This window comes from Prionailurus bengalensis, chromosome E4 (genome assembly GCF_016509475.1).
Source record: "Prionailurus bengalensis isolate Pbe53 chromosome E4, Fcat_Pben_1.1_paternal_pri, whole genome shotgun sequence".
NCBI classification, from domain to species: domain Eukaryota; kingdom Metazoa; phylum Chordata; class Mammalia; order Carnivora; family Felidae; genus Prionailurus; species Prionailurus bengalensis.
In genome coordinates this window covers 64619962-64647357 of record NC_057360.1, presented here as the reverse complement: position 1 = coordinate 64647357, position 27396 = coordinate 64619962, and the positions used below count along the sequence as shown (strand labels likewise).

Sequence of the window (27396 nt, the reverse complement as noted above, 5' to 3'; positions counted from 1 at the left end):
TCCCTCCTGCCCCAGCCCCTCCCTGAGAGACAGCTCCAACCACTGGCACTGAAATACCTCTAAACCAGGCGTGGGACAGGGGCAGAGCAAGGCCGTGCTGAAGGAGGACACGAAGGCCACATCTCGGGGCCCCAAAAAGGCCAGAGGACGCAGGGTGAAGGGCCCGAGAGGCTGGGAGGGACCACCTGCAGAGGGCACCTTTCGGTCCCCTGCCCCAGGCCATCGCGCCGCCCTCGGCCCTGGCTCCCGCTCAGTACCCTGCAGCAGACACAGCCCCCCGCCCCCAAGAAAGCTGAGCCGTTCCTTAAAGAAGTGGGATAAATTTAATCTGTACCTCTAAAATGTCTAGGCTAGCGGCAGTCATGGACGCCCAGAGACTGGGCAGAGCCTGTCCCCTTGCAGGCGTCCCCGGGGACACGGAGGCCCCCCTCAGTTCACAGAGGCAGCTGGCAGGATGTTGGCTTTGCGCTCGGCTTCCACACAGTACTTCTCAGGGAGGCCGGTGGCTCTGCAGGGGGCAGGGGGCGGGACAGGCGTGCGTGGGCTGTGGGACCAGACAGGAGCAGCAGGAAGCAGGCCCCGGCGGGGGTTCCGGGACCTGGGGGCCCGCGCCCCCCATCCCGGCTCCTACAATCCGTCCCCCAGCCACGTTCCCGTCAGGGCTCCGGCCCCTGCCACGGATCCAGGAGGCCCCGGGACCAGAACCTTCTGCGGCAGCCGCCCCCCTCCGGAGCCAGGAGTCGCCCCGACTCCCGCACACCCCGTCCTTGGGAGAGGGGGGCACGGGGCAGGGCGCAGGGATCCGGGCGCACCTCAGTTCCTGGATCTTCTTCTTCTTGAGGTCATCGATGCGCTCGCGCCGCTTCTGGGCCTCCTCCTGGAGACGCCGGCCCTCCTCAAAGGTGGCAATGCGGTCCTGCACCTGCTTCTGCTGGTTCTCGCGCACTTGGCGCCGGAGCTCGTCCGCGTGCCGCAGGCGCCCCGCCGCCTTTTTCTCCGCCTCCAGCCGCTCCTTCTCGATCTGCTCTCTCTGAGCCCTGGAGGAGGGACACCGGCTGCCGAACGGCCCGTCTGGGCCGGCCCAGCGAGGAGAGGCACCCCGGGAACCTTCCGGAAGGGCTCCTCCGGTGGACATGCTTCAGAGACTGCAGCCCCGCACACTGCGGCCCTTTTCCGGGGCTCAGAGACCAGAGCTGCCCCCAGGCATGCCGCCCCCTCCTCAGCCAGGCCCGGCACTGCGGGCGGGCCCCGTGCGCGCTCTGGTTCTCCTCCATCACTGTTTTGAAATTTTTTTTTAAATTTTTTTAATGTTGATTTATTTCCAAGAAAGAGGGAGACAGACAAAGTGTGAGCAGGGGAGAAGCAGAGAGAGGGAGACACAGAATCCGAAGCAGGCCCCGGGCTCTGAGCTGTCGGCACAGAGCCCGACGCGGGGCCCGAACCCACAAACCATGAGACCTGAGCCGAAATCGGACGCTTAACCGACTGAGCCACCCAGGCGCCCACTGTTTGGAAATTCTTAATACTTTTTGAACGAGAGATCCCGCATTCTTATATTTCACCAGGAGCCAGCCCACGCTCAGGGTTTCGCCCACTGGAAGCTACTGTTCCAGCTCTTTCTGTAGTACAATGCAGAACTCGTCTCTGGCTTGTTCTAAGATAGTCTCTCTCTCTCTCTCCCTCCCTCCCTCCCTTCCTTCCCACAAACAATAACAATGACATTAACAAAACTGCAACGGGGATGCTTAGAAGTGACAAGGACTGACACCTGCCGTGCAGGCTCTCCTGTTTGCGGGAAGAAGGCGGGAGCTCGCCAAATTCCCCACAGGGGCCTCCTCACGAGGGGACTTTTACGGGCCCTGATTTCCCCGGCCAAGCAGCCAAGCAGCCCGTGTGGGCCAGACAGGCTCCGGAAAACTCAAAGGTACTGTGTTCACATCCCAGGGGGAGCGCGGTGCTAGGCCACCCTGGGCTATCATCTTAGTTCTTCTTTTTTATTTTTATTAAATTGTTTTTTTCATGTTTATTTATTGAGAGAGAGACAGACAAAGCATGAGCAGGGGAAGGGCAGAGAGAGAGAGAGAGGGAGACACAGAATCCGCAGCAGGCTCCAGGCTCTGAGCCATCAGCACAGAGCCCGACGTGGGACTCGAACCCACGAACCTCGAGATCATGACCTGAGCCGAAGTCGGACACTTAACCAACGGAGCCACCCAGATGCCTCTTGACAGAATCAAAAACCAAAACAACATGTAAAATCATCTCGGGCAGGGATTCCTTACCTGCCCCCCAGCCCTGAGGGTACTCGTGTCCCCGACAGAGCTTCCAAAAGCACAAGTCACTTACTCATCTCCCCAGACCCACAACACGCAGCATCGTCTCAACTCCGGGCACGTCCCTTACACCGGCGGGCACCTCCCAAACCCTGCACCTGCCACGGAGCCTCCCAGGCTGTCAGGAGACACGCGCTGGCTTCCTCACCCCTCTGTATTTAGACTCCAAACCTCCACCGCTCAGACACATCTGTGACAGCAGGAAGCCTTGCCTCTTTGCCTCGCCCTTATTTTCCTGGATGGATAAGGGTTTTCTGTTGTTTTACATCCTGCGAGACAGGGTGGAAATGGGAAGCTGCTTGTGTCACTGGAGATCCCCCGGGCTGGCAGGCAGTGAGAAATCTGAGTGGGGAAGAACCTCGTCACTTCACGGGGTTAGGGCAGTGACCTTGGAGCCTGGGCCTCACCCCCGGCCAGTTACATCAGAATCTGTGGAGGTGGAGCCCAGGGCCACGGTACTTGGTGAAAGCTCCAAGGCAATTCTCAGCACCACGGGGGAGGGGAGGTCAGCTCTCCCTGCCTAGTCGGTGAGCTGAGAGTCAAAGGCATCCCTCTGTCCGGAAGCAGGAAGCCCGTGTAGAGGCCATCCACAAGGTCATGCTTTGAAGTAGGAAAAGTTGGATTGCTGGCTACGGGCAGGGACATTCCTAGCACTTGAAGACACCTGGCCTGGTGGTCACGTGGCCCTGGAGACACCAGGTCTAGATGCTAACCCAGAACAGCAGGTGAGACCGAACATCTCCGAGGGGCTGGTCTCGCTTTAATAACTGGCTGGTGCATATGCTTCAGGCAAACAAAGCAAAGAAGGGACAAATGGGTCAGGGGCAGAAGGAGGACCTTAATTTCTTTCCATTAATATCTATTAGTGCCTGCTAAAGGCATGTGGCAGTGAGGGCAGGCATCTGAAAGGTAGTTTGGAGCCCAGGGGCAGAATCTTCGGGGCCATTAAGGAAGCTGCCTTCCTCGGCAGGCTTCCGGAGACCACGGCATGACCCTTGAGGGCAGGCAAAGGCCACCGCGGCTGGGGGAGCAGGCGCGGGGGGCCCAGGGTCCAATAAAAGACCAGGACCCCGGCCCTGGCAGGGACGGAGATTCCTACAGATCTGCGCTGCCTCTGGCGGGGGGCCCTGGGGTCTGGCATGCAACTAATGGGGTCAATACCAAGGAGGACCTCCGGCACATAGACCAGGTAGACGAGAAGGCCGGGCCGCACCTCTCAGTCTCTACTCACCGGAGCACGATTTCTGTAATCTCGTATCCGCACCCCCATCGCAGTTCGGTTTGTTTCTTTGAAAGCTGCTGCTATCACAGAGTCCGAACCAGAGCAAGAAAGGAGTCACTCCTGGTGAGCCCAGAACACTTAGCCCAGGGGGTGGGGTCCGGTGGCGGCAGGTGACCCCGACTGACGCCAGAGCAGCCGTGACGGCTGGCGGCTCTGGGGGTGACCCCGACTGACGCCAGAGCAGCCGTGACGGCTGGCGGCTCTGGGGGTGAACGACGGGCAGGGAGAGCGACAGTTGTGAACACCTCGCTTCCACTTACAGGCGGGAATTATCGCGGAGACAAAAGACAACGAAAATAAAAGGATGACGCGCTGGCAGGAAAGACAGATGGATACAGGGGAGGTCAATCCAAGCAGGAGTTGCTCACATCCTTCCCACAGCGATGGCCGACGACTGTGTTTTGTTCACCTCCAATATGTCCCACGGCGGAGCCTTGAGTTTCCGTGTTGGATACTGTTTATCAAATGAATGGCAAAGACACCCCCCGCCCCCCGGAGCTCTTCTCCAGTGACTCACGAGCTTGGTGTCCGAAGCTCTCTCCGTTCCTCGTATTCTCCCCCACTGTCTGCTTTATCCTCACCCCTAGCCAGCGGGGGTACGTCGAGGCAGGGGAGGGCAGAGGGACCAGATGTATCCTTTTACCTATGCCTTTAATCCTCCGGGATAAACAATCCAAATAATACCCAATTCTTTAGACACCTCCGGGTGCTGGTTTCCAAATCCCTAATCGGAAAATTCTTGGCTCCTGGGGCTCCTGGGTGGCTCAGTCGGTGGAGTGTCCAACTTTGGCTCAGGTCATGCATGATCTCACAGCTCATGAGTTCGAGCCCCGCGTCGGGCTCTATGCTGACGGCTCGGAGCCTGCTTCGGATTCTGGGTCTCCCTCTCTCTCTGCCCCTCCCACTCTCAAGCTCTGTCTCTCTCTCTCTCAAAAATAAACATTAAAAGTTCAATAAAAAACCAAAAACAAAAACCTCTCGGCTCTCCATTCTTGTCTTTGAAACATTTCAACTACCCATCCATTCAGAATGGCTCCACCGTCCCGGGCAGGAGGAGGGCACCTCTGTCTGTGCACCTGCCAGCAGGGTCCTCCCCCCTCCGGTGTGGGCCATCCCTGCCGCAGGCCAAGGAAAGGAAGCCGGGGTGCCCGGCCCCACCTACCGAAGAATCCTCTCGAAGTCGTCCCGGTCCCGTTGCACCTGAACGGCCAGAGCGTGCTCCTTGAAAGCCACCTGTTCCAGCCGGCTCTGGCGCAGTTTGGCCTCTGTCTCCATCTTCTTCTGCGCGTTTTCCTTTTCCTTCCTGCGCCACTCCCTGTCCGCAACCTCCTGGTTGCGCTTGGCCCGCAAGGCGTCCTGGGAAAGGAGAGGGTGGGGAGACCAGCGAGGGTGCAAACCGACCCCGAGACCCAGCGGGCACCTCAGGAAGACACCGGCTGCAGACTCCGACACGGCCTGCTTTGAGGCGTGGCGTGGATTTCCCTGGCGACGAGGTCATTGCAGGGAAGAGCACACGGAATCTCGTAGAACTTTCTGGTCCGCAGATACCCCGAGGGGTCACCTTGCCCTCCCTCGCCGCCACCCATCCCAATGCTCTCCTCCCCAGACCTCGAACACCTCCAGGCGGTCCTGCGATTGCCTCTCGTTTTAAAAACTGCTAATGATCGGGGCGCCTGGGTGGCTCTGTCGGTTAGGCGTCTGACTTCGGCTCCAGTCATGCTCTTGCGGTTCGTGGGTTCAAGCCCCGCATCGGGCTCCTGCTTCAGATTCTGTGTCTCCCTCTCTCTCTGCTCCTCCCCGCCCTCATCAGACTGTTCAAGTCTATGTAACCTGCATCCCCTCTTCCGCACCTCTGCCCTCCAGGGTGGTTTCGCAGGCTGTCAAAGGGGGTAGTTAAGGGAGTGGGGGAGGCACAGGGGAGCCGAGACAGAGCGGGTACCTGCTGTGCCTGGTGATCCTGCGCCTTCTCCTGCATGGCCCTCAGCCGGGCGATCTCCTTCTCTTTCTCCCTCCGGATTCTCTCCTGCTCAGCCTCAAACTCTGCTTCTCGAGCCTGCCAGGAAGAAAAGGTCTCGTAGAGCAGCCCCCACCGCTGCAGCCTTGCAGAGACACGAAGCCCCCGCCACGGTCTGTCCGGGGTCTCCACTCCCTGACTGCTTTTCGGGTTGGACAAAACAAAGCTAGCAACGCACGCAGGCATCCCAAGCCCAGCCTTCACGCTCCATCCACCGCGTCGCAGACCGTGTCCGAGTAGCAAGGCCAGTGGGCCGTCTCTCCAAGTACCAACTGCGGCATCCTGCGTGTCGTGTAAAACGCAGCAGGTGGGGGTTACCTCATTAGTCCCCGGGCACACGGCCAGCCACGCTTCGGGCAGTCCTGCAGGGGCCAGCAGATACCCAAGGAGCGAACCATCAGAGTCGGCGCCCTTTGCCACTTCTCGGAAAGAGCAGACATATCCCTACAATCTTCCCAAACCCGGCTTCCCAACTAGCATTCTTGGGTAGTCATAAGACTAATGGCTTGGGTCGGGCGGAAACGTGATCCTCCCATAAAGAATGTTCCGTAGCCATCATTCTACCTGCCCAGCCTTCTGTGAAGCCCAGTGAGTTGCCCGCTTGTGAGTTGTGCACAGGGGGCTGTGTGTCAAGCTGGCCTCGGTTTCACCTCGCCCCAGATGGCAGGGCAGGGAACTCTGGAGACTTCCACAACCAGTCTCTGCCTGTAGCCCTAGAGGGGCAGCCCCGGCTGCAAGAGCAGAGGCCCCTGTGAGGTGAGTCCGGTGACATGGGCTGTGGGCGTGCCCAAGCGCCCGACCGCTCTGCCGGTCGCCAGCCTATCCCAGCTCCGCCCCCCGGTGTCCCTTCCACATGTGAAGACCAGCCCTACTCTTCTCCTGCTCGGAAATCTCCGGTGACTTCCCCACCATCCCCGTCCCCAACCATCGCTGTCCCCAACCATCCCCGCCCCCAACCATCCCTGCCCCCAACCTCTGTTCCTGCTGTTGCCTGCATCTCCTGGCATCTGATAAGCAAGCCAAAGCCAAACAATAAATACGTTAAAAAGCTTTGTTGAGCTTCATTTTCTGTGGCTTGCATTTGGAGCACACAGGTATATCCGATCCGCCGTTTTCAGAACACGCCCGCGATGCCCCCCTGCCTGTCATCCCTACTACAGGGAAGTAGGGCACGTTCTCTGTCACCACGGAGCCTCGGAGCCAGCAGGAGGGGGCACGCACATGCAGCCCTGAGCGCCTTTCCTGCCACCTTCAGCCCTTCCTTCTTGTTTTACCTAACCCCACGTTCGCTCCGTCTAAGCCACGTTCGCTCTGTTTTCCACTCGCCGCTCCTCACTGACCCTGGTCCCTCCGGTTCTCAGCCCGGCTCCTGAGTGAGCCCACGTGGCGTGAGCGGCCTCTCCTGGATCCCCTGCTCTGCGCCACACCTGTGCTTGCGGCTTGCACAGCCACTGCGGGAGAAGGCTCTATTTTCCGACACCCAGGACAGGATGCCCAATCTAGGAATTTTCACAAGAAAGTTATGGGGCGGGTGACCCATGATTACCGGGGATATAATTACGCAGAGGCCACCAGGAATCCACAAAAACTTCCCTTTCCCCGACAGTTTTCATTTCGTTCCCTGCCGGTACCTAACCCTCATCCAACTTCTAATCAAAGGTGTTAACAAGGATATAACACCCTAAATTGGGTGTCCCTCGAGCCTGCTCTCTGTTAATGAATAAGTGAACCGGCCAACACGAAGAGGAAAAGGAGCCAGGTCCTTGAATGAAGGACATCCGTTTTGAAAGGGAGGCATGGCTGCCTGCGGCGAGTCCCCTTAGATCTCAGGCCTGCCTCTCCGTGTCGTAGATGTTTCGCTCGTGGCCACAAGCAACAGGCCTCGGAAACCTACTGTCTTCAGGGGCGCCTCGGTGGCTCAGTCCGTGGAGCGTCCAGCTTCGGCTCAGGTCGTGATCTCGCGGTTCATGAGTTCGAGCCCCACGTCGGGCTCTGTGCTGACAGCATGGAACCTGCTTCGGATGCTCTGCCCGCCCCCCCCCCCCCCACCCCTTCCCTGCTTGCGCTCAGAGGAAGAAAGAAAGAAACCCTACCATCTTCTTCTTGGTGAACTCCATCACCATCTGGTCCGCCAGCTTCTCCTGGGCGAGCAGCTCTGCTTTCTGTCTCTGGTTTTCGTCGTTAATGCGCTTAATCTCGGCTTGCATCTTCAATTTTTCCTGGTGCCTTCGTTCCATGTCCTGAAGGAAGGAAGCCTCCAAGTGGAAGGGGGCAAGACCAGGAGACACTGGCACGTGGGGGCAGAGAGAGGCAGGGGGACGCGCGCCGTCTCCGGTCTAGCCACCGCCGCTGGCCCCTGGTCAAGGGGCCCTCCAGCGTCGCCGGTGACCCCTCGCAGCCCCTCTTTGCCGTCTGTACCCTCTTGGCTTGGGGGCGGTCCTGACACTCTTGATTTCTATACACTCTCAGGGAAGCAGAGGCTCTTAAAACTCTACCCGGGGGGCGCCTGGGTGGCGCAGTCGGTTAAGCGTCCGACTTCAGCCAGGTCATGATCTCGCGGTCCGTGAGTTCGAGCCCCGCGTCAGGCTCTGGGCTGATGGCTCAGAGCCTGGAGCCTGTTTCCGATTCTGTGTCTCCCTCTCTCTCTGCCCCTTCCCCGTTCATGCTCTGTCTCTCTCTGTCCCAAAAATAAATAAACGTTGAAAAAAAAAAATTAAAAAAAAAACAACTCTACCCGGAGTCTCCATGTGTCCTGCAAAGTCCTACCCACTGTTCCCGGGCTTTTCCCCTGCCTTCAGTTTTCTTTTCTTAGGCAAACCCTAGCTTTTGGTCTCGACTCAATGGCGATGACCGAAATAATAAAGCGTTGCCCTCATTGAGTATGTTCTACCCGTTGGGCACTTTATGCAGCCTAGCTCTGAAACCTAAATGCACCCCAAGACCCTGAAGGGTGAAGCTTGTTATGTCTCTCCTGCAGATGAAGACACTGAGGCCCTGAATTTAAGTGACTTGTCCGGGGCCATCCAGCTAACAAACGCCAGTTCCAGAATTTTGGAACCTGGTCTTTCTAAATTAAAGTTCCAGTCTTCCCTGGAAGATTCTCTGTCAGTTCTCTCTGCACCTCTGAATCCCCTCTGCACTCAAGACGGTGCCACAGCTCAGGCACTGCCTTGTGGGTCCCCATTCATTCTTGTGGATTTACTCTGTCCCAGCCAGGGGACGGCAACCACGTCACGTTTCCTGTCTTCCCTGGCAACATGAGGCCCAGTGAGAGGAAAACAGCAAATACTCAATAAACTAGAACAGGGATAAAGGAGAACCAAAGTGAATGGCATGTGAGCAAAAGAAAAAAAAAAAGGTAGACACAGAGAAACACGATGAATGAATGATGGCGGTCAAGGCACCTGACCCTGAGGGACAAGATCCCTTCTAAGGAAGGAGCCTGAACTTGCAAAGCCCCCGATGATCCGACGGAGCACATTCTCAGGGCCCCATGCGGAGTCTTGTGCACAAGATGGAATGTTGGAATCTGGCCCACCTATACTCTCCCAGGAATCTCCATCTCTTTGTGCCCAATTCTTCTACCCATCAACTCCCGCCGTGTGCTGTTTCCAGTTCCTTCCATCTGTCAAAGGCCAGGACCCACCCAAGACTTCCAGCTCCTCCCCAGCCGCGCTTCTGACCTGACTCATCTGAGGCAACTTCGGGCTCTCCCCAAGCTTGACTCACAGCCGAGTTCAGGGCTCCCGGGAAGCCTCATGCACCAGATCAACACAGCACTGACTGTCCCCCCCCACCTCCCCCCCCAGGCCTGTGATGCATGAGTCATGGCCGTCAGCGCTCCCCCACTCTCGCCGTGCCTACCTCTTCACTCACCCCACTTTTCCCCACCTGGCCCAGCGACTCTCCACCCCTTTCCCCCTTCTCCCTTTCTTCCTTTCCTTTCTATCTGCTTCCCACCAGAGCTGGGGCTGCCACTGGTACCCATGCACTATTTAATCCCTTGACCCGCTCAACTAGAAAACCCACCGACTTCCCATCCACGATGCATACAACCATGCATTGACTCACGTCTTTGCCTATTTATTTACTTTTCAGTTTGTCGTTTTTGTTGGCTCACTAGACTTCCAAGAAACTGAAGGACTTTCACTGTCTCTGATCTCTGAAGCCATTGCAAAGCAACCCCAGGAACCACCCCCCCGCCCTGCTCTTCTCCCTCTTGCTAGCAAGGTAGGGAGCACTGCCCTGCACCACCCAGAGATCATAAGGCAGGCCTGAGCTGGGAGACACACGTTCCTATCTTAAATTTTTTTTTAATGTTTGTTTACTTATTTTTGAGAGTGAGAGAGAGACAGAGACAGAGCACGAGCAGGGGACGAGCAGAGAGGGAGACACAGAATCCGAATCAGGCTCCAGGCTCTGAGCTGTCAGCACAGAGCCCGACACGGGGCTCGAACTCACGAATCAGGAGATCATGACCTGAGCCGAAGCAGGACGCTCAGCCGCCCAGGGGAGTCAGCCACCTGGGGAGCCACCCAGGCGCCCCAACACATTCCTATCTTCAAGTCGCCTAAGAGCACTTCCTGGAAGCTCGGAAAGTGCCTCTTCGAAGGACAGTACCAGTACGACGAGACACATCAGGCGACGGTGTTGACTCACGGACGCCTGGAACTTTCTCAGGGAGTCCACCAATTCCCCCTCCGACAATCTAGCCGGATCTCCCGGCCTTCCTTTCCCACCCCTTCCCTGCATGCCGAAGCCCTGTCTCCTCTTCCGGGCTCTTTCCCTTGCTCCCTGAGCCAGGAGCTCGGCCAGGCCTCTCTGGCTTCTCAGCCCAGCTTCTCAAGCAGCTCACAAGGCTGCCTGCCCCCCCCCCGCCCCAGTCTTCCTGACTCTCCCAGTGCTCCTCCCCTCACCCCCCACCCAGGCCCTCACACTGTGAGGCACTCTGAGAAGCCTCCATAACCGTGAGGCTGCCCCCCAAGACCCCTCAGGGACCCCATCCCTCACCGCCATCACAGCCCAGGGTGGAGGTGGGGGGGGGGGGGGACGACAGCCATCTTAACGTGGGGAATGAGGAGAAAAAGGAAAGAATGCACACTCCACGAGTTAAATGACACCCGAGGACATAACCCGACAGGCCGGAGAGGGGGACGCTCCTCAAGTCTAGCTAGCCTGGGCGCTCCAAAATCCCAGTGCCATAGCAATGAAAGCAGGAAGGAACCAGAGTTCTTCCAGGTGAAAGCTGACAGAGGAGGCCCAAGTGAATGCAAGGTGGGGACCTTGACTGGATCCTGGTTGGAGCGACAGAAGACAACTCAAGGCGCCTTCAGGGAGCCACTGGGGGACGGAATGTGGACTCGGTATTAAACGATATCAGAGAATCATTGGATTCCGCTTTTCCAAGAGGGGCTGTGAGTGTCGTAGCGTCCACTGGACAGAGAACGTCTCTGCGCTTCCCAGACAAGGGCTGCAGCATTTAGTAGCAAAGAGCCAAGACACCTGCAGCTCACCGCCGAATAGCGCAACAGTGACAGAACGCGTTTGTGCTCCGAAAAGAGACAAGCGAGCAAGGCAGACTGGCAACCGGAAAGTCTCGAAGTCTCGGCCCAGCGCTGATGGGTGTGATACAATTCTTCTAGTTTGCCTGTGTATATAAAAATGTTTGCAGGCAAGGGGCGCCTGGGTGGCTCAGTCGGTTGAGCGACCGCCTTCGGCTCAGGCTCACAGTCCGTGAGTTCGAGCCCCGCGTCGGGCTCTGTGCTGACAGCTCAGAGCCTGGAGCCCGCTTAGGATTCTGTGTCTCCCTCTCTCTCTGCCCCTCCCCCTCTCATGCTCTGTCTCTGTCTCAGAAATAAATAAACATTAAAAAAATTTTTTTGATTTTTTTTTTAAATGTTCACAGGCCAAAAAAACGGAGTGGGGAGGGGAGAGCAAATAAATGTGCCAAATGCTCGCCAGCCAAGGGCCTCCGCCTAATCCCAGCAGACCAGACCCGCAAACAGGAGAGGATTTAAGTCTCCGGAGTTGGGGCGGGTAGTTCGGGCGGGTATGTCATCGTTTCTTCTGTGATGGATGTGCCCACGGGTTTTATTTGGACGAACGGGTTGGGGGGGGGGGGGGGTTGTGGGGGCGGCAGGGGGAAGGCTTGGTTCTTGCACACAATCACACTGGGGTGCCCTGCGCTTTGAATGAGGGAACCGCGGGGAGCCTGGGCCAAGGACCCCGGTCCGGTCCACCTGCCCGGCACATCGTGTCCCCGGATAATGGCAAGAGGGCTAGAAAACATCCCTAGGGGCTTGCGTGTGCGAGGCAGACAGCTACGTATTTCCTTTCTGCGTCCACTCACGCAGACGCGTTGGTGTCGGACCCCGCGCCCCGGGGAGGGGGGCGGAAGGCCACGCGTCCAAGTCCCTGCCCACCCCCGCCCCCCAGCGCGGCGCCACGGCCCAACGCGTGCTCAGTGCGGCCGCGACGAGCTAAGGGCGGCGACGTGAAACGCGCAGGTGCCTCACAGAAAAGCAGTGCACGCCCCAGTCCCCCGGATCTCGAGCGCCTTGGCGCCGGAGCCGCTGGGAGCGGCGCTCGGTGGGGCGCGTTACCCGCAGATCTTCCTCCTGGAGCTGCTGCATGGACGCCAGCACCTGCTCCTTCTCCTGCTCCCGCTGCTCCGCCAGCAGCGACCGCTCCTCCCGGTTCTTTTCCATCTGCTGCACGATGTGCCGTCTGCCCCTAGGAGCGAACGGCAGCGCAGGGGCTCAGGAACCCGGGGCCCGCGCTTCTCTGCTCCAGCCTCCACCCACACAGCCCCCACGATGGGAGGTGGCAGTCACAGGGACAACTCGACGAGCGCCCCGTAAAACATCGCCGTGCTTCCTGAGACCAGACTGTCCTGAGGGGGCCGGTTCCCTACCTTCCAAGCCCCCTTTCTTCTAAAATAATTTTTTAACGTTGATTTATTTTTGAGAGAGACAGACACAGAGACAGAGCGTGGGCAGGGGAGGGGCAGAGAGAGAGGGAGACACAGAATCCCAAGCAGGCTCGGGGCTCCCGGCTGTCAGCACAGAGCCCGACGCGGGGCTCGAACCCACGAACCTTGAGATCGCGATCTGAGCCGAAGTCAGATGCTTAACTGACCGAGCCCCCCCGGGCGCCCCAAGCTGCCTTGCCTGAGATTCCCCTTCTTCGTTTGTTTGCCCACGAGTGCACCCCACATCGCAACGCGCCTTCTCCCTTTCAGTGTGTCAAGGGCTTCTGAAATCCTATCGTCGCCCCCCGCAAGCCCGCCAGAGCAATCGTGGGGCACCGGCCCCCCCTATGCTCGCTTCAGTTAGAAAGCCCACCGTCTCCTTCCTGGGCTGCCTCTTGCTGCGTCCTGTCTTGTCCCCCAGCCACCTCCCCCGCCCACTTCGCTAGCCGTCCGTCTGTCTTATGCCCCGGCCCTCACCGCCGGTGGACAGGGCTGGGTGTGAGCAAGCCTCTCGGCTCAGCTCCACAGTAAAAAGCAGAGAACCCAGAGTCTGCAATCAGCGTGGCCGGTGACTCCGTGTGTGTCGTTGGGGTGACAATAAACCCAGAGGCGTCCAGACCCCATGACGGATGAGTAAAGGCAGGGACGATGAGGGAGGACACAGGTCGGGGTGAGCATGGGGAGGAAGGACTACGAGACTCCCATCCAGGTGGAGCCCTTGAATGGCTTCCTGACTCCAGATGAAATAAACGGGAGGAATGAGTAAAAGAGTCTCAGGGAGGCAGGGCTGGGGCTCAATATAAGGACCAGCTCAGATCATTAGAGCGGCCTAATGAGGCAGGCAGAGATTTTTTCCTTAATTAGAGCCGTTTGTGCAGGAGATTAAGAACTACTGAGCTAATGAGTAAATGTTTATAGGGAGCCTACTGTAGTCTGCCAGGGACCTACGAGAAGAACAGGGATGGATGGTTCCGGAAGACTGAATCAGACGGAGAGAGACACCAGCCAGTCAGTGTGGTTCAAGGACTGTTTATGGAAATCTTTCTTGCTTTCCACGGTGGGTGTTCTATCTAGCTCTGGGACACCATGATTCTATGATTTACCTCCTCTGGGGCTTGTCCTTTCCTGCAAAGGGAAGGGGACTGAATTTATTCATTCTAACAGGTGTTAACCACCGGCCAAACTCTCTGCGAGGCCCCGGAGCTACGGAAGTGAGTTAAGACGGGGACGCCGTCCTCAGGGAGCACGCAGTCTGGCGCGGGCCGGGGAGCCGCCGTGCGAGAAGCATAACAGTGTGGGAGACCACACCACGGTGTGGCCGGGCACCAGAAGGGAGCCACCGGGCCTGCCTGGTGCAGGGAGAGGGGTTTCCGGGGGAGGTGACGGCAAAAGTGTCATACACGGAAAGAAGAGAAGGCGTTTTCCAGGGGCAAAGGGGGGAAAGAAGAGGCTTCAAAGCAGGACGAAGGACACAAGCGTGAACTGTGACAAGCCCAGGGGTGCTGGGGGAAGGGGGTGGGGGGGACGCGCAGAGGGGACGGCAGGGAAAGGTGGGAAACGAGGCTGAAGGGGGGCCAGGTCGTGAAGCAACCATCTTGGGAATCAGCCTTGAGAAGCTCTGCGGTTCTCGGAATCCCTTCCTCAGGCTCTGAGATGCTCACAGATGGTGATCGTGACCATTTCTCCTCTCCTCCCTTGGCAAGGCTACCCGCACCCAAAGAGCCACGGAAGCGCCAGGGAGGGAGGCCCCCAAACCACCGCTTTACCGGATTCTCTCCTCCCTCCTCTTCCTGTCCAGCTCCTCCTGCCTTTGAATGGCCTTCTGCCGTTCCACCTCCATCATGTGATCCAAACGCCTCTCCTCCGCGTCCAGCTCTCTTTGAATCAGCTGCTTCTCCAGGATTTGGGCATCCCGGATGGCCTGGCACTTGGCATTGAGGATGATCTGGAGGCGGGGAGACGACAGGGGCCCTGGGTCAAGGCACGCGGATCGGGCGGGATGCACCGGGGGTGTGGAAGGTGGGGGCGAGAAACGGGTCCCGCTGGGTATGCTGGACACGCGCACAGCCTCGCGCAAGCCCGGGAGAGCGAGAGCATCCTGTGCTTGCCCTCGCCTCGGCGGAGCTCCACGCCATGTGCCAGGCCCCTGGTCTGGGCGAGGAGAGGCCACGGTAGCACCTTGCAGGGTATCGGGCCTTCGTGTTTCGGGGGGTCATCGCGCTTCGAGAACATAAGGAAAGCTATGGACCCCGTCCTCCTTAAGATTCACTCACACACACGCACGTTACATTTCCATGAAACTTCAGAGGTTCAAGGTTCCCCCTGGGGGACCCATGAACCCCCATATTCAGACCCTCTGTCCTGCTTCTCAGGGAACCTAAGACACTCTTGCAGAGACCAAGCCGCTAGAGTTTTAAGGGGGAAGAGCCCCACGTGACACATCAGGGGACGGCCATCCGTGAGAATGAGCGAGAGAAAGTTCTGGAAAATAAAAGGAGGTGTGAGGAGAAGGTGTAGATGAGGGGGTTGGGGGTCAGCGGTGTGCATTTGCTTGGGACCCACGTGCAACTGAGAAACAAAAGTCCAAACGAGCCTCGGGTCTTCACGCTCTGGGCTAAAGGAGGCGCTTTGGTGTCTTGAGAAGAAGCCCGCTACGGGGGAAGGGCAGGGCGCGCGGCCAGAACGGAGCCAGCAGGACAGACGCGGAAGTCGCGTCCTCACCTTCATGTGCCCGCCACACTTGGGAAAGCCTCTGCTGTGGGTTAGCCCGTTCACCCCCGCCAATCACCCTGCTAAGCGGTTTCACCACTCTCGCTCTACAAATGAAGGGAGCGAGGGGCGCCTGGGGGGCTGGGTCGTTGAGCGTCCAACTTCAGCTCGGGTCACCATCTCATGGTTCGTGGGTTCGAGCCCCGCATCGGGCTCTGTGCAGACGGCTCGGAGCCTGGAGCCCGCTTCCGATTCTGTGTCTACTCCTCTCTCTGCCCCTCCCCCGCTCATGCTCTGTCTCTCTCTCAAAAATAAACATTAAAAAAAAAAACAAACAAACACAAACAGATGAAGGAAGTGAGTCCCAGGGTGGGTATGTGACTTGCTGGGGGTCACACAGCTAGCCTGTGGCAAGGCCGGTCCTCCCTCCGACCGCAGCAACACGCCCCCTCCATCAGCCCCTCACCGGTCACCCCTGCTTTCCCCACGTCCAGCTGGGGCGGAGCCTGTCCGGGCGGGGGGGGTGGGGTAAGAGGAGGGAGGGGGTGGCAGTGGGTCCTGGGGGTGCGGGAGGAGCGAGGCCCCCACCTTGCTCATGCCCCTGAGCTCCTCCTCCTGCTCGGCCTGCAGCTGGCTGGCTCTCTGCAGCAGGTCCTGGGCCCTCTCCTTGGCCGCCTCCTCCAGGTCGCTGAGCTTCCTGTTGGTTCTCCACACCATCTCCTTGTGCTTCATGATCTTCTTACGTGTGGCCACTGCGTCCTACGGGACGCGGTCTGGATCAGTGGGGGGATTGCCCTGGGCGCTGGCCCCGCTACCACGGGTGACCCAGTGTGACCCCAGGGATGGCTTCACCCCGTCATGCCCTCGAAACCCAGAAGTTTCTCCGCCTGGCTTCCTGCTCGCCCCGCCCCCGCCCCCGCCCCCAGCAGCATCCACACCTGGCGTGCGCTCTACGGTCTCCAGGAAGCACACGTGGGTGCCTCCTGCCAAGGCCCCCTGACCAGAGCTCCCCGCTCCCATCGGCAGAGATCGGGGCTCGGGGAGGGCAGCTACCATGATGGCCTCCTTCTCCTTCTGGAAGGCCTGCTCCCTGGCCTCCAGCTCTTCTCTGCTCAGGACGTGGGACGCCCACCTGATGCGCTCAAAGTCCTCAGGGCTCATGATGAGGGACTCCCCCGAGGGATCCTTGGCGGGAACACTGACGCAGGGGATGAGCAGTCAGTGGGGAGGAGGGGGAAGCTCTCAGCACTGCTCCGCCCTCCCCTCCTCCCTCACCACTGCCAGCATCCCCCAGTGCCACCCCATGGGCCCCCTGGGGAGAAGGGGTCCCAGGCGAGGGACGGGCCAAACAGAGACGTCTTAAGGACTTTTGCTAAGAGGCCTGGTGCGTACGTTGCCCTGTCTGTGCAGCCGCGAGCCCCTGCGCCATGTGCACAGACGCGCATCCCCGCACCGGGCTGGGAGCTGACCTCCTGGGAGCCCATGCGTGCGGCTCCCGCTGCCTGTGCCGTGGCCCCACGGGTGCAGCCTGTGTGCTGGGCCACACGCTCCTCCAGGACTCAGACTCTGCTGACCGCACGCCTGGCGGCCCAGGCCGCGGCACAGAGCTGGGCCCAGAGGCAGAGCTCAAAACGACGCTGGCGACCTGAACTCCAAAAATAGCTTATTCCTCGAAGACGACTTAAAAAGGGCGAGGGGACGCCGGACAAGGTCGAAACGGATGCTGTGAGAAACCTAGGCATCCCTGTCCATCCGGCCCAGAGAGAAGCTTTGAACCCTAAATATTAATTAAAATCTCTGATCAACAACAGTTGGAGGCATGTCTGTGGCCCTCTCCTCCTAGCCGCCCAGCACATTCAACAAACCAATAGTTAATTATAATGATTACAAACAAATGACATACATAGAGGATGCAGGCGGGAGCAGCAGGGGCCAGGACTAAAGCTGCTTCTGGGTGAGGCCATTTAACAGGGACACGGCAGCGAGACGCAGCCGGTCTGAGGCAGGAAGTGAACCTCATCCCATAAAACTTGTGTGCGCACGCATGCGTGTGTATGTGTGTGAGCACGCGTGTGAGTATAAGTGTGCGCGCGCACGTGCATGTGTGCACGTGCGCGCGTGCGTGTGTATGTGTGTGAGTGTGTGAGCACGCGTGTGAGTATAAGTGTGCGCGTGCGTGTGTATGTGTGTGAGTCTGCGTGTGCAAGTGTGTGAGTCTGCGTGCGTGTATGTGCATGTGTGAGCATGTGGCTGTATGTGTACACGTGTGAGCGAGTGTGAGTGTATGTGTGCAAGTGCATGTGTGTGCATGCATGTATGTGAGCATGTGCACGTGTGTGTACTGTGCATGCACATGTGTGTGCGTGCATATGTGAGAGTATGTGTGCATGTGAGTGTGTTCACGTGTGTGTGAATATGTGCATGTGTGTGCGAGCGTGAGCATGTGTGTGTGCACGCGCACGTGTGAATTGTGTGGGTATATGTGACCATGTGTACACAAGTGTGTGCATGTGTATGTGTGTGCACGCATGTGTGTGCATGCAGGCGTGTGTGCACGTGTGTGCATGTGGCAGGTGCGCGTGCGTGTGTGTGCAGGTGTGTGTGTGTGCGTGCGCGCGTGCCCATGTGTGTGTTGGGGAGGGTCCGGGAGGAGGCCCGAATGAGTGATGGATCCGGGACGTGGCCCGGGACCTGAAGGACCAGAAACGGTCGCATCTGAGACGGCATCCCGGCCGGCAGGACTAGACCCCTCCAGGGAAGAACGCTGCCTTGGGCCCCACCAGCAGCTGCAGCTCTGCTGACCATAAAGGGCCATCTGACGCCAGGGGCTGAGCCGACCGTGCTCGCCGAGCCGTGTCGCAGCCCAGCCGGGCTTCCCCAGCTCCCGACGCGGGCGGCGCAGCGGGGAGCTCCAGTTCTCTGAGGTGCGGCCAGAGTTGGGAGAACGGTCCTGAGGGTGCAGCCGGGCCCCTGAGCGAAAGCTCGGTTCACACTGCCGAGGGGGGGGGCCTAACCCCAGGGCGCCCGGCAAGGAGGCGGCTCCAGGCAGGAAGCCGGGCTGATCCCAGAGGAACTTGGGAATCCCCCTTGGGAATTTCCTCTTCTGGCCTCAGAGCCCCGGAAGAAGCCAGGGGCCTAAGCAGCATCTGGGCAGTTCCCCCTTACTTCAGATTCTTGGTGCAGCCAGAGCAGTAGGGGGGCTCGGCCGGGACCCACCGAGCACGGCCCCTCTGCCAATAGGTCCGTCAGCAGCCAGAGGAAAGGGAAAAGGAAGATGCTGGGGGTCAAGGGTAAAGGCAAGAAGAGATACAAAAAGAAGAGAAAAAGAGAGGCCGAAATGCCGAGGAAGGAGAGCTAGGAGGCAAACAGGGGAGACGAGTAGGAAAGAAGCGGGGGCCAGACCAACTTCATGAACCCAGGGAGCCCCCTCTCCCCGCACGGGTCTTCGGCAGAAGGGCAGGCTGGGACAGGAAGGCCGGGCACCGCGCCCTGGGCACTCACATGAGTTTCCGGACCATGTCCCGGGTGACGACCTGGATGGTCTCCGGCTTGTGGTCCAAGCTCAGGGCAGCGAGAGTCTTCCGAATGGCGTGCTTATCTCGGAGCAGCACGGTAGGACTGTTGTCCTGGGTCAGAGGCTACGGGGTCAGGAAGGACGGCTTAGAAGCTGGTCAGCCCACACCTGCCAGTCAATCCTAACTTCTTCAAGGGTAGCCTTCCCCTCTTTCTTCCACCCCAGCCGGTGGCAGAGGAGGCTGGCCGGCACCCGGTCCTGTGGGGACCGCCGAGAGTTGCTGGGGCACTGAGAAAACAGTGTGGTGTTCTGCACTTGAACCTGGCTGCATGTGTTCTGTACTGACCAGCTTCTCCGAGAACAAGCCCCCCCAACCCTCCGTGTCTTGTGCAGACACTCCTGGGTGGATGGGGAGGGGAGTGCCTAGTATGTGTCCATTCCCAACCCCAAACCATCAGGAATGAAAATCTGGGGTCTCCGGGGTCCTCTCCCTCCATGAAATATTTACGAAGAGAGAATGGTCCCTCTCGGACGCACGGTGGGTTCGAGATAACACACTTTGATACAGACTCATCCAGTCTATGATATTTGGGAGTGTTTAATCTTTCCTTATGATTAATTTACTTGGACTCCCCCCCCCAAAAAAAATCATATGGAGGGAGTTAGAAACGGCTAAAGGGCCTGGTAGAGAACTGCTCTTACAACTAACGTGGTGAGAAAGTCAGGGAGTCAGAATTAGCAAGAATACATATTAAATGTATGATTTTTTTTCCAAAATGTTCCAACCGTGAAAGAGTCTGATAATAAGAACGCGAAACCACTGGGGCACCTGGGTGCCTCTGTCAGTTAAGGACTCTTGAAAATAAAAAAATTAAATTAAATTAAATTAAATTAAATTAAATTAAAATAAAAATTAAATTAAATTAAATTAAAATGAAAATAAAAAAATAAAATAAAATAAAATAAAACAAAACCAAATAAAATAAAAATAAAATAAAATAAATAAAATAAAACAAAACAAAATAAAAGAAAACAAAACAAAACAAAAGAAAAGAAAAGAAAAATAAAAAATAAAATAAAATAAAATAAAACAAAACAAAACAAAATAAAATAAAACAAAACAAAACAAAATAAAATAAAATAAAAATAAAAATAAAAAATAAAATAAATAAAATAAAACAAAACAAAACAAAACAAAATAAAATAAAACAAAACAAAACAAAACAAAAGAAAAATAAAAAATAAAATAAAATAAATAAAATAAAACAAAATAAAATAAAAATAAAATAAAATAAAATAAAATAAAATAAAATAAAATAAAACAAAATAAAATAGGGGCACCTGGGTGGGTGACTCAGTCGGTTAAGCGTCTGACTTTAGCTCAGGTCATGATCTCACGGTTTGTGGGTTCAAGCCCCGCGTGGGGCTCTGTGCTGACAGCTCAGAGCCTGGAGCCTGCTTCGGATTCTGTGTCTCCCCCTCTCTCTGCCCCTCCCCTGCTCACACTCTGTGTCTGTCTGTCTCTCAATAACAAATAAGCATTAAAAACAATTTTTTTAGTAAAATAAAATAAAGTAAAATAAAATAAAAGCACTTATTTCAGGAAAATTTTGAGCACAGGAGAGAATTTCACTTGTCCCAAATGCAGTAACTGTGATCCCAAGTGGAGGCAGGGGGATGGCCTCAGTGGAGGTCCTCCTGGTCCTGAGCTCACTTTGCAGGGACGTCCCCGGGGTGCTGCTGCCCCCTGCTGCCCATCTGCTGCCAAGAGGGCGCAACTCAGGCGCGCCGCGGGCCGCGTCTGCCCCCTACTGCCGGCTCAGAGACTTCTGACTCCCCCCGCAAGAGGCCAAAGAAATGGGCCAGGAGCGGGCATTTTTCCCACTGCCCCTCCCGCCAGCCAGCTGGACGACTCCTGGAGAAGGCGGCCCTTTCCAAACCTATCTTCGCTGCAACTAGGAAACCCCCCAAGGGCCCCAAACAAGAGCTGCCTGCAAGTGACAGTGAGCTCCTCCGATTTTCCCTTGTCCGTAGGAAACTGCTGCAGGTGGGGGTCTCCTAATGGAGAGAGATGGCCGCCTTGAACCCTCTGGAAAGCCCTTTGCGGTTCACGGTGAGAATAGCAAGCGCGGACCCTCCCCACCCCACCGCTCCCCCCACCTGCCCGCCGCCCAGGTGTTCACAGCTGGTCTTTTCTCCGTCTCTCCGTCTCTCTCTCCTGGCCTCCCTTCTTCCTTCTTACCTGCTGCACGTCCCCAGTACCAAGAATATCTCAAGCCGCTCTAGCTAGCTCTCCCTCTCGGCACCTTCTCTCCTTCGCTTCGTGTGGGCGACATCAGCACACGAAGACCTGCTTGGGGTTTCCCAAAGCTCAGTAACCCTGCTGGCTGAGCCCCCGGGGTGGGGGTGGGGGCTGGGTTTCTCCCTGATGCTGTTCTTGGACGGAGGGGAAACACCTTACTCCCTCCCCATCTGCAAACTCGACCTTGACCCTCAGACGTCTCCATCCTGGGGCACTGACTGGGCGGCGATCTGCTCTCGGCAACAGAACCCCCTCGATGTTACACCAGATTTTACACGCCGGGCGGACGTGAGGCTGGCAGGGGTGGGGGAAGCCACGTGCAGCTGTTCCCAGGGGCTGCTCGGGTCTTCCTCGGGGGGCCACCTGGAAGGGGCTGGGCGAGGGTTACCTTGACACCTCCGAAGAGGCTCTCGTCCACCTCGGAGCTCACGGCTTTGGTCCGATAGCGAGTTTTATTCCTCGACCTGTTGGAAGTGGTGGAAGAGGAACTCAGGATGCCAGCGGCGCTCAGCGGCTGCAGGGAGAGGCAGAAAGTTGGGCTCGTCAGCACCCAGCGCCGTCTGCACCCTGGGCAAGGTAAACCCTCCGGCAGCCCGTAGTGGGGAGAAGCAGGTGGAAAGCCACTGAGGGAAAGCAGCCGGGAAACCCTGAGACGTAGGAGACACCCCACAGAAGCGGGGGATCCTCTGGGTAGGGGCCGGGTGAGAAGGCCTGAGGGAGGCCAGGTCCCCGTGTGGCACCGAAGCAGGGAGGAGGAACATGGGGATGGAAGGAGGAGGACGTCATTGTCATCCCGGTCCCAGTTTCCCACAAGGACACTCTCTCGTGAGGCCACTTGGGCTGCCTCCCCAGAAACGCAGCGTCCTCTCCACCGCCCAGCCTCTCAGCCTGAGCTCGGAGCCCCCTTGGCAACTAACACGGCTCTCTGCCCTCCTCCATGTCTCCACCAGCTCACGAGGTTCCGGGGGGGAGACCAGAGGACACCGAGGATGGAAAGGCACCTGGCCCACGGCTTGGCGCGCGGTGGGTGCCCCGTAAACTCCAGTGGATCAAAGGCTCCTCTACAATCAGGCAAACTGCTTGATGGTGTCCACACTGTGGCTTTCACTCCACTCCTGGGACCCCAAAAGCGTGCACCAGTCTGCATTTAACCACCCGGTATCTCCCACCATTTGGAGAAGTCCTCATCTAATGAGTTGTGAGAGCTAAGGCCCATCTCCTCCAACTATAGACGCTAAAAACACCAGATACACATGCGCCTTCTGAGCCTGGGCAGAGGGCCTCGGCTTCACCGATCGGATCTCCTGAGCCGGAGAACGGAGGGGAGCTGGCGGCCCAGAGAGGTGCTGGCGAAGGCAGCAGCAGCAGCCGCACCCAGCGCCTGGGGCCCTGCTGATAAGGACGCCCACGGCAGCACCCACCAAGCTGCCCGTGCGTCAAGGGTCCTTGCCAGGCCAGGTCCGGGTTGTGATTTTGGCCCCGGTTCCGGCTGCAGCATCTCCCTGGGTCGCCGTTTTCCAAGCATACTTTCCCAGCCGGGAGCTCTCCCAAATCCCCTCAGTATATGCCCTTGTACTCAAAGTAGAATTCTGGCCCTTGGCCTGCAACCAAGGAGACTGGCTAAGACACCCTCCGCGCCCAAGGCTCAGTGAGGCTTCAGCTCTGCCCGGAGGGAAGTCTGTCCCCAGGAGGCGGTTTCTGTGAGAACTGTGGGGCGACTCCAGGCTTCATCTAAAGCTGATCCAAATCCCCCTTTGGAGGAGCCACGCGGTCCCACAGTTCTCTAAGCTGGGCCGTCTCGGGGGCACAAGCTACCCACTTTGGGTCTCCCGAGCCTGGGAATCGGCAGCCGTCCAGGGAAACAGACTCTGTCATTCAAGGTCACCAGACCCTGGGCAGTGTGTTCTAAAAGCTCTCTCCGACCTGCCCTGACCAACCAGACAGCCCTGGGCACCTGTTCCACCTGGATCAGGCTTTCACACCAAATCGGGAGATTATTCTCCAGCTGAGCGCACCGCCTGGCTTCCAGTGGGAGCCTCCCTTTACAGCCTCAGGCAGCCCCGGGGACGGCAGAGCAGGCAAGCTTGGATTTATTAAAAGGCAAATATAGCAGGCCCCGAGGATGCCTAATAACAGAGTCTGAAGGGTTATTATATGGTAAGTGGTGAGCAATGGCTCCCCTTTCCACCAAAAATAGAATAAGAAGAAATGAATAGAAGCTACGAAAGGGAGGAGGAGGGAACGCATTGGGAGACCTGGAAAAGGTGGAAGGCGTTGGCTCAGCAGGGATGGCGAGAGCTCTGGGTCTAATTAAGGGGAACGGTGTGGGGCCTGGCACACAGTAGACGCTTAGGATGCATTTGATGAAGAATGAATGAATAAAACCCGGCCAGGTGACCTCCACGAGGGCCAGAACACGCCTGGCTCCGGGTCACTACACCGCTCCGCGTTTTCCGAATCACTGTGGCAACGAATGTATGTGAGAGAGCTTGGAATACAGATGGAAAGTATGATTATTGTTTTGCATTTGTTTTCTCGGTTCTTTTCCAGGGCTCCTGCAGGTTTTCTTCTTCGCTCAGGTGTCCACGAGACTACGGGTTCCTCCAGGGCTGAGATCCAATCCCTCTTTCCTGCACCCTTGGGACCCGGGTCCAGAGGAAGTCACTCAAGAGATACGAGAGCCTGCCTGAGCCTAGAAGGCCGATGAGAGGAAGGAAAAGAGATGACCACAGGAAAGTGGCCCGTGGGCAGCGCAGAGGGAAGCACTGAGCTCTCTAGGGTTGGGTGGCTGAGAAACCTCACGGGGGAAATGCTGACTTTGAAGCCACAAGCCACGCACCATGGTTAGCACAGCCAGTTTCGCCAAGAGTTACAAGGACTAGGGAGGTCACCGTGTAAAAGCACTAGGAAAAATGAAGAACCAAGCAGAAATGGAAAGTTAGATCCCTCTAGGCCAGAGACGGTAGCCAAAAGGTTCTTTCAGGAAGTGAAGGGCTGGTTTTATTTCTTGCATGACCAAATAAATATCCCCAAGAAGCTGAGCGGAGCCCACGGGGGGAGGCGGCTTCCGAAGGAAGGGAAGGAAGAGAGACCGTTAAAACTGGCTATAGCTGGGGAGGCAAGAGCGACTGGGAGGATCGGGGACCGATAAAAATGCCAGCCCCGCTTTGATATTTTCATCTTGCTGACCTAGCTGACTCTCTCTCTCTCTCTTCAAATACCATCCCACCCCAGGACCACAGGAATTTGGCCTCTGCTAGGAATCTGGGGAGAGACTCTGATGCAGAAAGATTAGCTGGTCAGTCGGATGGCTTTCACTTTGTCATCGATACAGGACAATCTCCATAATACACCAACTTTTGCAGAAAGCAGGTTATAAGAAACGTGCAGGTTATTCCTGCGGAAATGTGTGTTTGGAGGGCACACGCCCAGAATGCGTATCCACAAAAATGTTGGACAGAAACTTGGGGTGACCATTAGTATCTTAAGACGGTTCTTGTAGTGGATAGTTTTCCGCCGTGGAGCAGGTAACTATTTTTATAGATAACACACTGTATTTATTTGAGAACAAAACAGGGCCGTGGGCCTGATGCTCTGACTCTGAACACAGAAAAGTGACAGCCTTAAAAACCAGATCTGGTACGTTCGGCTCAAATCCAGCAAGACAGCTGAAGCATGGATGACGTGGACGGCTGTGGACTTTGTCCTGTTACACCTGTCAGCTGAACAAAGACCTTTCACGCCCTCTCCTGGACGTGCTCTCCATCCCGGGTTCCAGTCTCTCTTTTCATATAGATTCGCACCACCAGCAGGCAAATGCAGACTTCCAGCTCTTGGCCAGATTCTATTTCCCCTTCTGTGGCCTTTGGTGGCCAAGAAGGTGGGGATGTCCACGCACCAGGCACCTGCCTTTTGCTGAGTGATCCACTCAGGCCACCTCTTTCGCCAGCCGGGACACAAGGTTGGCCATCTGTACTGAGGTCCCAACCCTCCTTCTGAAGGGTGTTGCTGTTTATTGTTTTTGCAAGAGTCCTGGAAATCTGCCTAGGTGTGACCCCTGCCTTCCTGCGGCCATCAGCACCCCTCCCAACCTCCCCACTCCTCCGAACACTCTCCAAAGCTAGTGAGCAGCACCATACATGCGCACGAGCACGCACACACACACACACACACACACACACAAGGCCTGCCGAAAGAGCAGAGATCACTCACTTGACCCACTACTTCTCAAAGGTGCCCACATGCCCAGTCCTGTCCAAGGGATTTCAGCAGGCCAACCCCGACCCTGAGTGGCCCTTAGGTGAGGAATCCCTCATCTGAATCCTCTAAAGACGACAATTCTGGGGGCACCTGGGGGGCTCAGTCAGTTAAGCATCCAACTCTTGATTTCGGTTCAGGTCATGATCTGCTGGTTCCTGAGTCCCAGCCCTGAATCAGGCTCTGTGCTGACAGTGCGGAGTCTGCTTGGGATTCTCTGTCTCCCTCTCTCTCAAAAATAAATACATAAACATTAAAAAAATTTTTGGGGGGTGCTTGGGTGGCTCAGTCTGTTGGGTGTCCGACTTCGGCTCAGGTCATGATCTCACGGTCTGTGAGTTCGAGCCCCGCATTGGGCTCTGTGCTGACGGCTCAGAGCCTGGAGCCTGCTTTGGATTCTGTCTCCCTCTCTCTCTACCCCTCCTCCGCTCATGCTCTGTCTCTCTCTGTCTCAAAAATTAAAAAAATTAAGACCACAAGTCTAGTTTAAGTGCAATTCCCTGATTAATTTGCACTTGAAATATGAAATTTTTAAAACAGGAGAAAAAGGAACTAACATTCACTGTATGCCTTAGCTGCCAGGCGTGATGATAGGCCATCACAGACAGACCCACACCCTGTGCTCACAAGCGCTGAGGACAGCTTGGAATAGGTATGCATGATAAAAGGGATAAATGAGGGGCACCTGGGTGGCTCTGCTGGCTGAGCGTCTGACTTTGGCTCAGGTCGTGGTCTCGCAGTTCGTGGGTTTGAGCCCGGTGTTGGGCTCTGTGCTGACAGCTCGGAGCCTGGAGCCTGCTTCGGATTCTGGGTCTCCCTCTCTCTCTCTGCCCCTCCCCTGCTCATGCTCTGTCTCTCTCTGTCTCTCAAAAATAGATAAATATTAAAAAGAAAAGAAAAGAAAAAAGTGATAAACGAAAGGGGATCCCCCACTACAATACCCCAGGGAATCCTCAGATATGGGGAGCTGCTCTTTGTTGGAGACTTGTTTGTTTTATAATTAACAAACCACTTCTGAAATTCCAACTTGGGGACGCTGCATTTATTTGAACCACTGAGCCCTAGAAAAGCAGGGGGACCTATGGGCATGAAACGTGTCTACGATACACCCAGGGCAGCTGGTGTGCCCCAGAAATTCTCAGGTTATTTCCCACACCCAACCAAGGCTCCATCGCCTGTCCTCTGTCCCTCGCCCTTATCCTTCAGGGACCAACACAGTCCTCACCGGAACCCAGACACCCCTTCTCGGCTCCTCCCAGGCCTGGTGCACCTGTCAAGGTTCAGGACTCCGTGATCCTTCCCACCCCGGGGAACCCCCAGGCCTGCCACAGCAGACCCAGTCCCTCTGCAGGGCTTTTCAAACCTTTCATTCACAAACGTTTGTTGAGTACCTGCTGAGTGAACCAAGCCCCCCCCCCCATCGCTATCCGAAGAGAGAAAACTGAGGGGCTCGGGACCCTAGGTGACTTGTGCATTGTCACTCTGCTAATCGGTGGCCTAACAGGTGCTATCACCCGTCACGTGGCCTCCTCACTAGTGGTTTTCCCACATCACGGTCCACAGGCCCCAGCCAGTGGGGGCCCTAGCCTGAGGGACAGGGACGAGAACATCTCTTTCTCCGCAGCTCCCCGGCTCAGCACCACCCCACGCTTTCAATCCCTAGCGACCCCACCCATCATTCCTCCTTTGGACTTCCCTTGTTTCTTCTAGCCTCGCTCCTGGGCCTTCCTGACCCCAGACTTCGACACCACTTCTGCGCTTCCCAGCCCCCCGCTCTCCCCGCTCGGAACCCCAACCCAGTTCAGGACACCTGAGGCCCCCCTCCTTGGTTCTCCCGGGACCTCACCATCTCAGCCGCAGGCTCTGGCTGCGCGCCTCCGCCGCCTCCAAAGCCCACACCGCCACCAGGGCGCTGGATGTTGATGCGTTACCATAGCAACAAGAGCGCGCGGGCTCCGGCCCCGCCCCCGGCCCTGGCCCCGCCCCTCGGCTCTTGCGGACGCACCCGGCGTCGG

General features: G+C 57.1%; 1 protein-coding gene across 1 annotated transcript; it reads right to left on the bottom strand.

Moving 5' to 3' along the window:
* Positions 1–304: 304 nt before the first annotated feature.
* On the bottom strand, positions 305–27308 carry CFAP45 (cilia and flagella associated protein 45). The gene is made up of 12 exons (XM_043567766.1): positions 27228–27308; positions 21513–21638; positions 18810–18946; positions 16362–16506; positions 15897–16067; positions 14366–14544; positions 12232–12361; positions 7723–7869; positions 5555–5668; positions 4778–4971; positions 813–1037; positions 305–508 (listed from the first exon to the last, which is right to left on the bottom strand). The coding sequence occupies exons 1-12, from the start codon at positions 27228–27230 to the stop codon at positions 430–432; spliced, it is 1650 nt and encodes a 549-aa protein (XP_043423701.1). The 5' UTR covers positions 27231–27308; the 3' UTR covers positions 305–429.
* Positions 27309–27396: the final 88 nt, after the last annotated feature.

Excerpts from the sequence above, each read along its gene's own strand:
- CFAP45 (XM_043567766.1), bottom strand. Across the intron at positions 12,362-14,365 it reads AGGAGGGAGGAGAGAATCCG|GGGCAGACGGCACATCGTGC; the intron begins GTAAAGCGGTGG and ends GTTCGCTCCTAG. Across the intron at positions 4,972-5,554 it reads AGGATCACCAGGCACAGCAG|GACGCCTTGCGGGCCAAGCG; the intron begins GTACCCGCTCTG and ends CTCCTTTCCCAG.